Raw genomic sequence first — 16727 nt, 5'->3', positions numbered from 1 at the left:
GCCAGGTGTCTCATTTTTATTCTCTTGATTTTTAGCATGTGACTGAATAGGTTTTATGTATAGTTGTCTTTTCTTTGAAATAAATTGTTTATCTAAATTTTTCATGTTCCTTGGCATTTTCTTCTGTCATGTGCCTGATGTTTACCTGGCCTAGGGCCTTCAGTATTACTTTGTAGTGATTCGGGTAGATGAGTTTTTTACTCCCCAACAGATTGATTTATATTCTAGACATTTTTTTTTGTTTGTTTTAATTATCAGAATGTAAAGTTTTGCCTGAGAACCTATTTATTCTTGGCTGGAAAATTAAACTTTCTAGCTGAGTTGAACTTCTGAACTAAAATGCTGAGGCATAGAGGGACAGAAAGCAGAGGCATAGAGGGACAGAAAGCAGAACTGAGTGGGGAAATCAAGAAAAGGAAAAGAGAAATTAAGGGAGAATGAAACAGAAAATGGAAACAAGGGAAACTCAGAAAAATAAAATCTGTACCTCAAGAGATTATTCCTTTTCTCTGTCAGAAGAGCTTTCTCAAGAATAGCCAGTGAGACAAGGGAAAGTGTGGGAGCAATAGGGAACGTCCAAATGACTGAGCCCAAGGTAGGAAAACTAACAGTTGAATTTCAGACATGGAAAAGTGTAGAATTTATTCAGCATTTACTTCCTAAATGTAACATTTCACACACCTATTCCCAGTGATAAATTTACTAGACTATAAAAATCACACTTTTGTATAGATGTTTTTTTTAATCTGCTGCTGTTACAAATAACACCTGGGATTACTATAATGGAATGGGAAAAATACAGTTTTCTTTCTTTAGTTTATTTTGTGTATTTGATAGTGCTCTTGTGTATATTCAGTTTCACTTGTTTGCATGGGTCTTTCACAAAGCAACAAGGTAGGGAAAGAATCCTTTTTTTAAAATAATGGAATGTGATTGTGAAACCACAGAAATTGGCAGGGACAGGTATAGTGCCTGAAATTCTTGACTAAAATGACTAGTTTTTAAATTGGTGTACCTTTTTTTTCCACACATTCATAGATGATGTCTTTTCAGACGGTTCCTTTCTCCCAGTTCTGAACCATTTGCAGTATGCATTGACTATTGGATCTATAAATTTGTTTTTTTCTCCTAGAAGCAATAGGAAATTTATTTTGTATCTTTACAATTCAGTAGAACCCTGTTTATACGTCTCTTCGTTATCTGGCTCTCCGTATTAACCAAACAACCAGTGCACACAGGTCCAGAAGCAGGCAATCTCTCCTGCGGCAGCTAGGTGGTGCCGCAGCCTTGTACTTACCCATTCTCCGGATTATCCGAATTTTTGATTATCTGCTGTGGCTTCTGTCCTAGTTAGATTGGATAAATGGGGTTCTGCTGTATGTGAATTGCATAGAGAGACTGGCTAACATGACACAATTTCCTATTCTTGTCACATTTGTCAAAAGTAATCCATGTTATTTGTCAGATTTAGTCCAGTTATTTCTCTGGATTATAATGAAGTTATGCATTTGTGGCTAACACATGTTTAGTAGTAGCTTTCAGCTGCTCCATTCAAGGATTAGAGGTAGGCACTATACAGAAGCATAGTAAAAAGACAGTCCTTTCATCAAAGAGCTCTGCTCTAAATGTAATCTAATTTTATGATGGCTATACAGGCCCACACAAACACACCCAGTTATCATTTACAAAGCTAGGGGGTTCTTACAAAACCTTATTTAAATAAAAATATTTCAATTTTTTTTAAGTTACATCTTCAACAGTACCACGAACCCAAACATATTATGATGGAGAATATTTACTAGGAAGTGAAATGGACTAGAAACAGGTGATACAGAAAAGTTAATACTATGAATATAATTAAAGTAGTATTATTGTCATCTATTGCTCTTTGGGGCTGGGACTGTGTATCTGAGGTTTTTACAGTGCCTAAAATGATAGTGCATTAATTCCTGACGGGGGCATTTATATTCTAGCACAATACAGTTAATAGCAACAATAGTATTAGAGTAGTGTCAGCAGGACCCACCAGAGATGGTGGCCCTGTTTGTTTAGTGACTGCAGAAACCAGTGGTAAGAGATAGTCATTGCTGTAAAGATCTTAGTCTATAAAGAAAAAACATACAAAGGGTTGGAGAAAGGGAGAATAATACTTTCTATTTTACACATGACAAACTGAGTCACAGAGATTAAGTGACTTGCCTATGGTCACAGGAAATCTGTGGCAGAGCTGGCAATTGTATCCAAGTCTTCTAAGACCCAGGCTCGTGCTTTAACCACAAGTCCATCCTCCATTATTTTAACCATTTATACCTCTTATTTTTTTCCACTGCAGCTTGGATAATTTTCTGAAAAGCAGCAAATAGTATCATAAATGGTGAAAAATAAATTTAGTTTTTCAAATTTTACTTTTAGTAATCTTAAGTGTTAGTAACTGAGGAAGTGGTATTATTTTCTTTAAATTTATATATAGACAACTTCCTTTTAATTTTAAAGTGATATAATTCTGGAAAAAAATCTTGCCACAATGAAGGCTGGTTACAGTATTGTTAAAATTTCAACATTGCTGGGTAACCTATCAACTATATATCCAGGGCCGGCGCTTCCACTAGGCGACCCTAGGCGGTCGCCTACGGTGGCAGGATTTTTTTTGGGGGGGCGGCATTTTGCCGTCTTCAGCAGAAATTTGGCGGCGGGGGGTCCTTCCGCTCCGGATCTTCGGCGGAAATTTGGTGGCAGGTCCTTCACTCGCTTCGGGACCCGCCGCTGAAGTGCCCCGAAGACACAGAGCGGAAGGACCCCCGCCGCTGAATGCTCAGAGGAGGAGTGCTGCCGCCTAGAGCTGCAAAAACCTTGGCGCTGCTCCTGCATAAATCCAGTATACAGGATTTCTTCTCTGCTTACTTTGTTTTTCAAAGAAATAAGAGTTTGAAAGATGGAGAAATTCGGCTCTCTGAGTAAGCAGAATGCGGTATTCTTGAATATTTTAATATTCTATTCATAATGAAAGACAAGCCTGCACATCTACCAGCAAAAATACAGTTGGCGGATCTAATCGTAGGCCAAGCATCTTTGAAAGTGTCTATCTTAATTTAATCTTTAATGATTGATTCTGAGCAGGTCTCTGAAGATTGTTTTATTACAGATTTATGAATCACTTCTGTTAAAATTGGTTTGGTTCGCTGCAGAGCAACAAGACTTAAGTATTCCTTAGAATCAGCATCTGTTTTCTGTATGTATTGCTTAATAAAACTTCTTAAATTTGCAGAGCATGGAGAGTATGATCCACAAACTGTAAGACCAGGAAGTAGATACAGTCATGTGCAAGAAGTACAGGAGCGACTTAACTTCCTACGGTTAGTTTCGAGTAACTTAAGTCATTTTCTCTAGAAGGCGAACAAATTCGTAACTTAAACTTCTGAAATGGAAAGAAACAATTATGTTGAACTTTTTGTTTCTTTTGTACAGTTCCAGCTTACTATATGGCATTATCATTTAATTCCAGGTCACCAAGATATCAAAATAAAGTAAAATGCTGGAGTTCCTGTATTTGAAAGCAGACATAGTATTAGAATACCCAAGAGAGTGTTAGGGGCTGTATACAATAAGACATAATCCTTCCCCCACAGAATTTACAATATAGGGCCTTGATTGTGCACTAAAATTTGTGCCGGCACACCGCAGTGCTTGTGTCAAGTCCCATTGACTTAAAGAGGCTCTTTGTGGGTGGTGCATATCAGGTTAGGATCATGGCTTAATATTAGACATGTGACAACCACTGAAGATAACAAACAGTGCAGCAATAAACTCTTGGTTACTTAGCCATTAGCATATGCACATAAAATAAACCTTTTAAAATGATTGACTTACTGTGAGCAAAATGGAAAAAGTGAGTCTTCAGAAGGGATTTAAATAAAGAAAATGTTTGGATTTTATAACAACCCATCTGATAGTTCTTGAATAAAGTAAGAAGACAAAGGATTTAGGAAGAGAATGAAAAATTATTTGCCACAGAATACTACTTGAAACTTGTCAAGTTCTTAGTTTGGACATTACAGTATTCTTTCACAGTTTATCTCCCTCAGTATATTTATTTATTGTTATCCTTGTGGATGTATCATTCTTCCATTTGTCTGGTCCTAAATTTTTTTAAACTCATTCTTTAATGCAGATTCATATTACAACTTTGAATTTCACTCAGAACTGATTTTAAATTAAACTAAATAGTATTTTGAGTAATGGTTCCTATTGTATTCCTCTGAGGGTGGGTTTACGTATGCGTGCCATGCGTCTGGAGCCATAGAATTTGAAAGTACTAGTGTCCATTGGTCCACGCATGAGCCCTTGATTCACTTCATGGTTTCATCCAAGATTATAAAGGGCTGGACAGACCAATTGCGTCCCCAGTTCCTTCTCATCACTGCATGGTCTGAATTCAAGTTGGAGTTGCTAGTGTCCTCTTGTCTGACATACTTTATTAAAAAAAAAAAAAAGTTTCAGAATTGTATATAGTTAGCTTGCGTCTACTGTTTTACTTTTTTTTTAAACATAGTTTAGTTTTAGTAGGACTGGGAATTCAGGGGAATCTGTTGACTGGTCCCACCAGCTTCCACATGCTGGTACTGGATTATGCCAAAGATTTCAGGTTTCAAGATATGCGCTTCTTGCCCGCATTCGTTTTCAGTCAGCAACTAGCCCCAATGCTGCCTCTACTGCTTGGGAGAAGCCCACATTTTATCCAGGTGCAGTATCTGCTGGTCCTTCCCAAGCCATACCTGAGAAGGCCGGGCTCTCCACCTCAAGAAGCACCTCATGGAAGTCGCCATGAGGCTTCAGTTGGACCCGGGTTAGGGTTATGGACCCTGTGCTGGGGCCTAGTCGGGAGGCAAGGAAGCATGTGTATAAGTATGGCAGTAAGTCTTCCTCCAAAATAAAGAAGGATGATACACCTCCCACAAGTTCCAGCCGCGGAGAGGCTGCACGTTCCAGAGCATACAAGCACGACAAGAAATCGCACAGACTGGCAGACCTGCCGGTACCGAGACCTGCATGCACTCAATTTCAGCTATGAAATGGGTACCTTTAATGCTGGGGTGATGGGAGAAAGCACCAGAGCCACATGAGCAGTTTTCCCTAAGGGAACCGAGATCGCCATGCTTTCCTCTGCAAACCGCACCTAGGGAAGTCTGATCTCCTATGTAGGACTTGCCAAAGTCCGGTCATGCTTTCACTCACATTCTCCTGTGGTTTACACGCTTCTGCCGTCTCCAACAGTACCACCATTGGACCAGGATCTGAGCTCTCATCATTGGAGGATTCTGATGGAGTATAAGGGCCCCCAGTTCCTTACCGCCAATACGAGTATCTGAAAGGATCGCCAGTGGTGTGGCAGTACCCTCTTCTCCACCAACAAGGAAGTCGCTGGTTGCCCTCCCCATGGGGCCCTCTGCAACATATGCCGGATCCGTCTTGCTGGCCCTATTGGGAATTCTGGCCCCAGTACCCACCCTGAGAATGCGCCTGTTTGGTGAGGGAGGTTTTGCCCATCCCTGCTTGTGACGCCCTTGACCAGGCAGTCCAAATTGGTTCTGGAGGACAAACCACTCGGTCGTGTTCCGCCGGAGATAGTGTTTCCTATTGTCCTCTCCAGATGCTGCAGCAACTTCAGCCTCCCCCTTGCTTCCAGATGACTTTCAGCAATTCCAAGAGTTCTTGCAAACAGTGGAAGACTAGCATCGTATTCCACTGGAGGAAGTACAAGACAAGCAGTATCAGCTCCTGAATATCCTTCATTTCTCACTACTGAGTAGGGTTGCTCTACTGATCAATGATGCCATTCTCCAACCAGCCTGAACAGTGTGGCAAACCCCGGCCACTTGCAGTCCTACCCCCGAAGGGGCAGACCAGGAAATACTACCAGCGAAGGGGTGGGAGTTTCTTTTTTTTATACCTCTATCCAATTCCCTCCAGGTACAAGCAGCAATGGAATGGTCCAGGCAGCAACACCTGTGCTATACCCCCAACAGATGAGGGTAAAATCTTAGACCTTCTGGGAAGCAAGCCTCCAATTTTGTATTTCAAACTACTAGGCCTTGTTGATCAAATAGGACTTCCTTAACTACGGTAAATTGGAGGACATTATTGAAAAGCTTCCTCAGCAAGATGGAGCATGTTTCCAGTCTGTCCTGGAGTAGGACAAGCTGGTGGCTAGAACAGCATTACAGTCAGCCGTGGATGCTGTAGATCTCATCACACTCGATGGCCATGGACATAGTCATGCAGAGAGAATCATGGCTGCACTCATCTGGTTTCCCCAGAGAGGTGCAGAATACCACTGAGGGCCTTCCTTTTGATGAATCACACCTGTTTAATCAGAAGACCTATGATTCCCTCCACTCCCTCAGGGATGCCAGAGTCACACTTTGATCGCTGGGTATCTATCCACCTTCCCCAAGTGGAAATTCTGCCGCCTACACAGTGATTCAGGAACCCCCATTTCTTCCACCAGAGGCCAGATGAACCTCCTCGTAATTGCCAGAAGACCCTACGACCCCGCCCTCCAGGCTTACCTTCGCAGTCTTCATCCTCTCATGTTCAAACTGCTCAAACAATATTTTTGCGTGCCACTGGAGAGCTGTCAACCACCATGCCTACTGCCATCCAACCAACCCACCCTTTTTGGGCATCATCTAGCACTCTTACTACTAGCCTGGACCTCAATAACAGCTGACAAGTTGGTCCTGGATGTCATCCACTATGGCTATATAATCAAGTTCACCATGCTACCTCATCCACATCCCACACCCTTATCCCTTTCCAGGGACCACTCTCACGACAGGATCCTGGCACTGGAAGTAGACCCCTTACTGCAAAAAGGAGGGATAGAGCCCGTTCCTCCGAACTATCAGGGCACGGGGTTCTATTAGACATGGGGCTTGTCTTCACTTCTAGGGTAAGTTTACCTAAGTTACTCTACTCCAACTATGTGAATAATGTAGATGGAGTCGACATAGCTTATGTCGACTTACCCCGGTGTCTTCATTGTGCTGCGTCAACGGGAGATGCTCTCCCGTCGGCTTCCCTTACTCTTCTCCGAGAGGTGGAGTATCAGGGTTGATCAGAGAGCACTCTGCCATCGATTTAGCAGGTTTTCAGTAGACCCACTAAATTGACCCTGCTGCATTGATTGCAGCAGCATCGATCTCCCTATAGTGAAGACCAGCCCTTACTTTTTGGTACATAAGAAGAAGGGGAGGTGGAGGCCTATCCTGGATCTCCATAACTTCAGCTGCTTTATCCACAAGCCCAAGTTTCACCTTAGCAGCCATCATACCATCTCTGGGAAAAGGCAGGTGGTTTATGGCTCTCAGTATGCAGGACGCCTATTTTCACATAGACATCCATCCAGCCCAAGAAGATTCCTGAGGTTCATGGTGGGCCTTTAGCATTTTCAGTACAGGGTCCTTCCTTTTGGACTCACCACTGCTCCCTGAGTCTTCATCAAAGTTTTCTGTCATAGTAGCCCACCTTCGATGCTCAGGAGTCCTTATTTTCCCCTATCTTGACAATTGGCTGCTAGCAGCATGATACAGAGAATCTCAACTTCCATGTTGCTCTGACTCCTTTCGTCCCTGGAAGTCAGCATCAATATGGAAAAATCAACTCTGATTCCCACGCAGTCCTTAGACTTCATAAGGGTCTCCATCAACTTGGTCATACCCTGATCTTATCTACCAAGGGACACATTCCAGACTCTGCAGGAACTTGTTCTCTGGGTAGTCGACAGTTTGTCTGTCCCAGTCAGAACTTGCTTATCCCTTCTTGGCCACATGGCAGTCTGCACGTACATCACTACCTTTGCAGTCTACAGATGTGGCCTCAGAGAGTCTACTTACCTACACGACATGTTATGGACCGTATGCTCACAATCCGTCTCTCTTCCTTCCGGTGGTGGACAGACCCACAGCAGGTCTCTACAGGGATCCCCTTTCTCCCATCCTCTCTGGACAGAACGATCATCAGACACATCTCTCACAGGATGGGGAGCACACATTGAAGAACACATGACACAAGGGACATGGAGACCTTGGGATACCAGGATGCACATCAACATTCTGGAACTCTGGGTGGTACGACAAGTCTGTCAAGCATTTCTATTTTCTATTCACTCCCATCATGTACTTAACAGCAACACCATTGTTTATTACATCAACAAACAAGGGGGCACAAGGTTGACTGCTCTGTGCAGGGAAGTGGTCAATCTATGGGATTGGTGCATTGCCCACAAGATCCTGTTGTCGGCAGCCTATCTTCCAGGGACTCAGCTGAAGAGTCAGCTGAAGAGTCATTGCTGATCACAAATGGGAGCTTCACAACTCCATAGTAAATGACCTCTTCAGCCAATGGGGGACTCCAACCAGACCCTTTTGCCTCCCACGTCAACAATAAATGCAGCACATACTGCTCAAAGGGGGATGTCGTTATCCACTGTCAAGGTGATGTTCTCATCCTCTGCTGGTCGGACCAGATCAACTATACCTTCCACTCCTCCCACAAGTCCTCCACAGGATCAGGCAGGAGAGAGCCACTGTCACTCTGATCACCCCGTTCTGGCCATGGCGACTTTGGTTTCCCAATCTCTGCACGTTGGCCCGTCCTTTGTTTTCTCAGAACAGCGTTACGCAACACAATAGGATCAAACATCCTGATACACAGATGCATCACCTCAGAACTTGGTATTTGGATAGGCAACTTCTCTAGAACAGGAGTGTTCATTGGGAGTTCATCATCCTTTCGAGCAATAGGAAAGAGTCCACGAGATGATTTTATTGGGTCAAGAGGAAACGCTTCACCTCCTGTGCCCAGCAGAATGGACTTTCCCTGGAGGAAGTGGACATTCCTCTTCTTTTGGACTACCTGCTGTCCTTGAAGATGTCGGGACTCGGCCTCAATTCTCTCATGCAGGTTTCAGCGCCTTTCACCCTCCTGTGGAATGACACTCCATATTTACACATCCGTTGACTCTCAGGTTTTGGAAAGGTCTCCTGAAGACTTTACCACCCATACAACCTGTCGCCTCCCAGTTGGACCTTAACCTCGTTCTAGCTGCATTAATGAAACTGCTCTTTGAGCCATTAGCATCATGCTCTGTCCTTCCTTTCCATGAAAGTGACTTTCCTATTGGCTCTTAGTTTGGCGAGAAGGGTAGGTGAACTTGGAGCTATGATGGCAGACCCCCCCTTTCACCACGTTTCATAAGGACAAAGTCTCCCTGTGTCTGCACCTCAAGTTTCTACCAAAGGTCATATCCTGGTTTCATCTCAATCAACCCATGCACTTACCTGCTCTCTTTCCAAAGCTTTACACTTCAGTGAAAGAGCGGCACCATCACTCCCTGTGTCCACAGGGCCATGACTGTCTACCTGCAGAAGACAAGATCTATCAGGAAGTTCCCTAGACTCTCTCTAGCAGGGGTCGGCAACCTATGTGCCAATTTTAAATGACACGCGCTGCATGCTGGGGTCCTGCCTGCCGGCACCCAGGCTGGGCGGGGCCGGCAGCCGGGACCCCAGAAGGCAGCAGCATTCCATTAAAAATCCTGCCCGGCCCAGCCTGCTTTTCTCCACCCACCGCTGTCTCCTGTGGGGGCAGGGAGCAGAAGCTTGGTCCTGCTGGCTGCTGCTGCAGGGCAGCCTCCACTGGCAGCCAAGCTCCCTCCTCCCCTGCCTCTTCCCCCAGCGTGATTGGTTCCTGCACCTCGTCCTCTTCCTCCCTGTGGCCAAACAGCTGATGGCCCTGGAGAGGGAGGGGGAGAAGCGGGGTTGGAGCCGCAGCTGTGCTTGCTGCTCCAGAGAAGAAGCAGAGGTGGGGGCAGGGCCTTGGGGAAGGAGGGTGGAATCAGGGCATATCCCCTCCAGCCCTCTGCCGTGAGCTGCTCAGGGCAGGGGGCTGGGAGCATCCCCATGACTCTAGCCCACACCCCCAGCCCTCTACCCTGACTCCTGAACCCCCCACACACCCTCTGCCCTGAGCCGTACACCCCCCTCACACACACTCAGGCCCCTGCCCTGACCCTTGCACCCTCCACACATACCCAGCCCTCCCACACCCCATGCCCTGACACTTGCACTCCCCACCTCCACCCTGAGCACCAAACTTCTGCACCCACCCCCCCACATTCGCACCTGCACCCCTCATACCAAATGGGAGCTGCCCAGGTAAGTACTCCACATCTAAACCTCCTGTCCCAACCCTGAGCCTCCTCCCTCATTCTAGCTCCTGGCCAGGCCCTACACCCCAACCCCCAGCCTGGTCCTTCACCCCCAGCCCTGTGCTCAGTGCACTCCCACCCTCAGCTCAGTGCAGAGAGAAGAAGAGAATAGGCTAAAACCAGGGAGAAGGTAGGTACCCACTCTGTGAGCAGGGCCAGCAGCCGGGACCCTGGCTGGCAGGAGCTGGCGGACGGAACCCCAGACCGGTAGCGGGCTGAGCTGTTCAGCCCACTGCCAGTCCCGCTCAGCCCGCTGCCGGTCTGGGGTTCTGACACCCAGCCCCTTGCCAGCTGGTGTCCTGGCCGCAGGCCCCGCTCAGCCCGCTGCCAGCCTAGGTGAATGGAACCCCAGGCCGGCAGCAGGCTGAGCGGGCCGGCAGCATAAGATCAGCATTTTAAATGAAGTTTCTTAAACGTTTTTGAAAACCTTGTTTACTTTACATTCGACAATAGTTTAGTTATATAATATGTAGACTTATAGAGAGAGACCTTCTAAAAAACATTAAAATGTATTACTGGTATGTGAAACCTTAAATTAAAGTGAATAAATGAAGACTCGGCACACCACTTCTGAAAGGTTGCCGACCCCTGCTCTATAGCTATAGCTGAGAGGATTAAGGGGCCGACAACCTCTACACACAGGATTTCCATGTGGGTGGGATTTCAGGGTGCATTACGTTCTATCAGTTGTCAGGACTGCCTCAACCCCTTGGGGCGAGAGCCCATTCCAGAAGAGCCAAGGCGCTGACTATGGCCATCCTCCACAATGTGTTGCTTCCAGACATATATAGGGCAGCCATGTGGCGTTTAGTACATGCCTTCACAGCACACTACACCTTGGTGCAGAACTACTCTGCAATGGATCTCTCATTCGGCGTGGCTGTCCTCTGTTCAACCATTCCATCCTTTTTCTTGCACTCTCCTCTGAATTAAGTACTGCTGGTTAATCACCCTCAGTGGAATATAACCAGGACCATCACTCGATGAAGAGGCGGTTACTTACCTGTAACTGGAGGTTCTTTGAGATGTGTGGTCCCTATTTATATTCCACTTCTCACTCTCCTTCCCTGCTCTGTGGATCTATTTGATTTGTTGTGCAGAAGGAACTGGAGACACTGTTGGTCCACATTACCCTTTATTGCCTCAGATGAAACCATGAGGCAAAGAAGGGGTGTATGCAGACTAACAGACATGACTATTTTCAAATTCTCTGGCTCCGTATACCCACCCTCACTGGAATACAGAGCAGGACCACTCATCCCAGAAAACCTCCAGTTACAGGTAAGTAATCTCTTATTAAATGGTTATTTTATCAAATAGTGGGGGCTAACTCCTGGCCACCAATCTTTAAACAATGATCATTCTGTCATATTCTAATAGTTACATTATATTTTTCTTGAAATTTGGCAATGATTTTATGTATATAATGGAATAATATTGCAGAATTTTATAATTGCATGTCATAATATACTGTAAACACAAGGTTTATGATTTGCACTAATGATTTTGTTACACTTTAGTCCTTTATTTCTTTTACATACAATCAGAGTATATTACAGAGTATATAATTGATTCTTGAAGAGTAAAATCTACTGTGTATTTTCTTGAAATGTTTTTACAAGAATTATTAGGGTTATCTTTCCCTCAGATGTACTGTAAAGTTACAAACTTCGCCACGACCTTTCTTGGAATTAAAGGATGCATGAAGAGTAATTCTGTCTTATTTTCTGAACTGTGAATCAAGTACTCTAGATTTCACTACAGATTTCAGAGAGGTTTATCAATTTATTGTAATATTAAAGTAAATTTAAAACTTCAAAAAGCCATTTCCCACTCTTTCACTTGCGACCTGCAATCTCATATCGATTACTCAATCCATTGTAATTTTTCATTTCACTGTGTTGCATCCTCAGAATTAAGAGGGCTAAGAATGTTTAAATATTCCAGTAATATGGTCGCTTAAATGTAGTTTTGCTTAATATGGAAAGAAAACTTGAATTTGTATGTCATGCATCATTTGCATAGTAATGACCTTAGTTAAATGTATTTAGAGAGAAAAGCTTGTTCAGTACTTTATAGGTAATGCATATTCTTGTCTAATCTAGTTTCCTTACATAGTTAGAATTCTGGGGCTTGCTCCTGCAAACTTTTACTCTAATGAAGACAATGGAACTACTCATGTGTGTGAGGACTGGTCATGTGAGTAAAAGTTTTCAGAATCAGGCCTATAACATACATTATACATACCATATAATATGAAAATAAAAAAATATATATTTTGTTTACTGTAATTTTAGTGTCTCTAAAATTTTAAAGATGTCAGTGTTACTAATTGTCTTTGTTTTGCTCAAGATTTTTATTGAAGGATGGTCAACTGTGGCTCTGCGCCCCTCAGGCGAAGCAAATATGGAAGTGTTTAGCCGAAAATGCAGTCTATCTTTGTGATCGTGAAGCCTGTTTTAAGTGGTATTCCAAACTAATGGGCGATGAACCAGATTTAGACCCTGACATTAATAAGGACTTCTTTGAAAATAATGTACTTCAGTTGGATCCTTCCCTGTTAACAGAAAATGGAATGAAATGTTTTGAACGTTTCTTCAAAGCTGTGAACTGTCGAGAAGGGAAGCTAGTAGCGAAAAGACGAGCCTATATGATGGATGACTTGGAATTAATAGGATTGGACTACCTTTGGAGGGTAAGTACGGAAGGGAAAACATGCAAATAGCTTACTACTATTTTTTTGTTAAAAACAAAAATGATTTAAGACTGTAACAGAATCTGTGTAGACTTAGTTTGAAAAACACTTACATTTTTGTAATTTAACTACATGAAAATTGGCTCTTCTATACTCTTAATACTCTTAAGTTAATTATTTCCCAGGGCTGAACCTTGAACTCAGAATATGACAGAGAAAGAAAGAAAGGAATTAAAAAATTGAGTGTGTTTGTGATGTCTGTGCATGTAAGATTAAGGTTTTGCTTGTACCATAAAACCAAACCCATTTGTTTAATTTTTAAAATAATCTTTGACTTGCATTGTTCATTTACCTTATGCTCTCACTCACCAGTGATTTTACTTATGAAATCACCATTTCTCCTAATGGCCAGTAGCGTCTGGGGGTTAGGGGAGAAGATGTATATGTTTCCAGTTAACAGGAAATGGAACCGAATTTTATTTTGAGCATCTGAGAAACTGGCTCATATAATTAGTTGCAGTATTGTGTAAGTAACAAACAGGTATTGCACTCTCCTCTCTGAACAAGGTGATCATTGTTTTAGTCCTTTTACTAAATATGGGACTTATACTCACTACTGCAGATAGATGCAGTCTTTTGGATGAAAGATTAGACATCCCTTTTTGTCCAAAGTTGGTGGTTTCTAGATGCCAGTTGATGATCCCTGATCGTTATTAAATAGAGGACACTGGCGTTATCCACTCCAACTTTCAGCATTCCATTTCTCAAATACCCTTGATGTCTAGTATATAATGGCTGCACTACAGCATTAGCATTAATGTTTCATTTTGTAAAGCACTTGAAGTACCTAGAGTGTAATCCAAACATTTGGGATATGCCCAGTGAAAAAGCGACAGGAGCGCCCTTCAGAGCTGTCAGTTGTGGGCAGTAACTTCCTTGGCTCTGCCCTTCTGCCTGGAGCTACTATCTTTCTACTTAGTGGGACCAATTTATGACAGCTTTTCAGCTTCAATTCAGGCCAGTGGCTAGCAATAAATTTTCAAATATTCAAATTAGGTTCAACACTCCGTTTTCTAGGTTCCGAAGTAAATTTTAAACCTCATCTTAAACGATGGCAAAGATTATCTTGAGTTGAGAGAGGTCTTTAATGGTATTAAATTGTTTAATTAAAAAATTAACTTCTCTTAATTGCCCAGAACTCCTAACTAATATAAACACAAAACTTGTAAGTACTGGTACATTTAGACCATTGGAAGGTTAAGATTTAATTGCAGGTAAATAAAAGTTTTTGTGAGCCTCAAACTTCGTTGGTAATGGTGCAACAAGCATGCATAGTCTTTAGAACTAATGGCACTAGAAACATAGCATGGAGATATTTAAAGAAAATTTTATGCGTCATTCTGTCAGTTTACAAAGCATAATGAGTGTTTTGCAGACACTGGTGAATTCTTTTAAAGCAGTTAATTTGATTGAATCTTAATCTTGATTGGGTTCACATTAGACAGATAATTTACAGTGATTGTACTTTAATTATATACTCTAGTTAGTTTTTTGTTCTGATGAATGAAAATAAATATTTTATCCATGTTCATATGTAGTCCTTCTGTTTTTTAAACTGGATACTAAAGAGTTAAAATGCATTAATACTTTTTGATTGCTTTAGGTTGTGATTCAGGGAAATGATGACATTGCCAGCAGAGCAATAGATCTGCTTAAAGAGATCTATACTAATCTTGGTCCAAGATTACAAGTTAATCAGGTAAAAAAATTTTTGTATGTAATGTAATATTGAATAAAGATGATTGTAAAATTTAACAGCTGTGATATTTTGATAGCTTAAAGTTTTGAAAATATGGCAGTTTCCATCCATGGAACACCCTCTTGGAGAATGCGCTCTTGCCCATGTACAGATTTTAATATGTACATTATGTTGGTGAACCTACCCTTTAGTTCCTTTTAGCCTTTTGCGGAGATTTAGGGATCTACTTAAGAGTGTTTAAAGATTAAAATTGCTGGCTTTTGAGAAATCATCAAAGTTTAATGCACTTGTTATTTGTCTGTTGTATTACCATTAGCAAAACAATGGCTCATGCCAAATGCTTAGTTTTGCATTCTGCTGGGATTTGAGGTATGTGATATTTTGTCCAGTGTGTTTGCTGGCTGGGGCTAGGTCATGCCAACGGTGGCTAATACAACCCTTAAATTCATTTCCTTTCTTACATAAGAAAGCATTGCAAAGCTCTCAGAAACGAGCAATCTGAACCAAACTCTGGAGAATCAAATCCTTTCTCTCACGATTCCAACTTGCCTATTAGTATGTTTCATTAGAAAGTGAGAGAGACTTGCAAGTTTCTAGAAAGATCAGGGAAAGGATAAACTATTGGGGTTTCTGAAATATCCTTTGTTATCAAGATAGTACTAGTGGGCAGTGTTATTACCAGCTTGCTCATGCATATTGCAACCATGGAGCCAGGGAGGACAGTGCAGTAGTGGAAAGCTTCTGTATCTTTCTTGAATTCAGTAGTTTTAAGTATAAACATTTGAAAACATAATCCGAAGGGCACAAACGTCCTCAACGTTTTGGGATCACCTCCAACAAGTTTCTTGTATCTAATGTTAGTTGTACTTCTTAACCCACAACCCCTTGCTACACTCCACTTTCCTTTAGTTATTCCGTTAAGGATACATTGTTTAGTCCTCAAAACCAGCAGTCTGCAAAATACAGTCTAAAGATATAGGTACTACCTGACAGATGGATATATAAATATTCCATATTATAGTCTGTGGTGAGCAGCAACTAAATGAGAGAGTAGTCCAATTTAGTATTCTACACAGAGCTGCATTTTGCTTACATTGCAGCGATGAGGGGCAAGGTTTGTACTACACACACAGGTTGTAGAGTTAGCACTGATATTTCAAAAAAAAAAAAAAAAAAGTATACTATATTAGATTCAGTTATCAATTGTAATGTTAGTGTGGAGAAAACCAAAGTTGTGAATAGTCTTGAGTAAAGATTTGGTTTTCAATTAAGATTTTATAGTACATTTGTTTGATTCTGCAGCTGAAAGGTGGCTATGTAATATTTTGTAATTGTCCCAATTTCTCTTGTATGTTACATTAGGTAGTGATCCATGAAGACTTCATTCAATCCTGCTTTGATCGTTTGAAGGCCTCCTATGATACACTGTGTGTTTTGGATGGAGATAAAGACAGTATTAATTGTGCAAGGCAAGAAGCAATACGAATGGTGCGAGTATTGACTGTTTTAAGGGAGTATATAAATGAATGTGACAGTGATTACCATGAAGAGAGAACAATTCTACCTATGTCAAGGTTTGTGAAGAACTCAGAACTACTATGATTCATCTTCATTCAAGTGATCTTAGCAGTAGAAAATGTTTTACTTTCAAAATTAATTTAACTTCCTTTACCAGTGTGTTAAAAATAAATAAATCCTCTAGCAGTTATCCTAAGTGAATATTACAAACTGCTATTGAACAAATAACATTTAATTTCCTTCAAAAACACCTTTAAATTAATGTAATGCACTTATTAGGCATTCTAAATAACTAACTTTCACAATTCCTTTGTGAGGTAGATAGGCGTACACATATAGGTAGGAGCTAATTGGTTAACAGAACTAGAATTAAATTTGAATTTCTGGCACTTGGTCCTATAGTTGACATATAGTGTCCTTAAAGTATATATTTTTACTGTATTTCCTTTTATTTCAAAAATATTCAATTGTATTCAACAATTTTTGTA

General features: G+C 41.9%; 1 protein-coding gene across 4 annotated transcripts in view; it reads left to right on the top strand.

Annotated features, from left to right (window-relative positions):
- USP9X (ubiquitin specific peptidase 9 X-linked) overlaps nt 1-16727 on the top strand; it is a 217540-nt gene that overhangs the window by 98000 nt on the left and 102813 nt on the right. For all 4 annotated transcript variants that reach the window (XM_054005771.1, XM_054005769.1, XM_054005754.1 and 1 more), the window contains exons 15-18: nt 3266-3353; nt 12620-12962; nt 14626-14721; nt 16084-16295. In XM_054005771.1, the coding sequence (XP_053861746.1) occupies nt 3266-3353; nt 12620-12962; nt 14626-14721; nt 16084-16295 (739 nt within the window). The remainder of the gene's footprint in view (nt 1-3265; nt 3354-12619; nt 12963-14625; nt 14722-16083; nt 16296-16727) is intronic.

This window comes from Malaclemys terrapin, chromosome 1 (assembly GCF_027887155.1).
Source record: "Malaclemys terrapin pileata isolate rMalTer1 chromosome 1, rMalTer1.hap1, whole genome shotgun sequence".
In the NCBI taxonomy this organism is placed as follows: Eukaryota; Metazoa; Chordata; order Testudines; family Emydidae; genus Malaclemys; species Malaclemys terrapin.
Note: the sequence above shows the minus strand (reverse complement) of the source record. Positions and strands in the feature narration are given on the sequence as shown.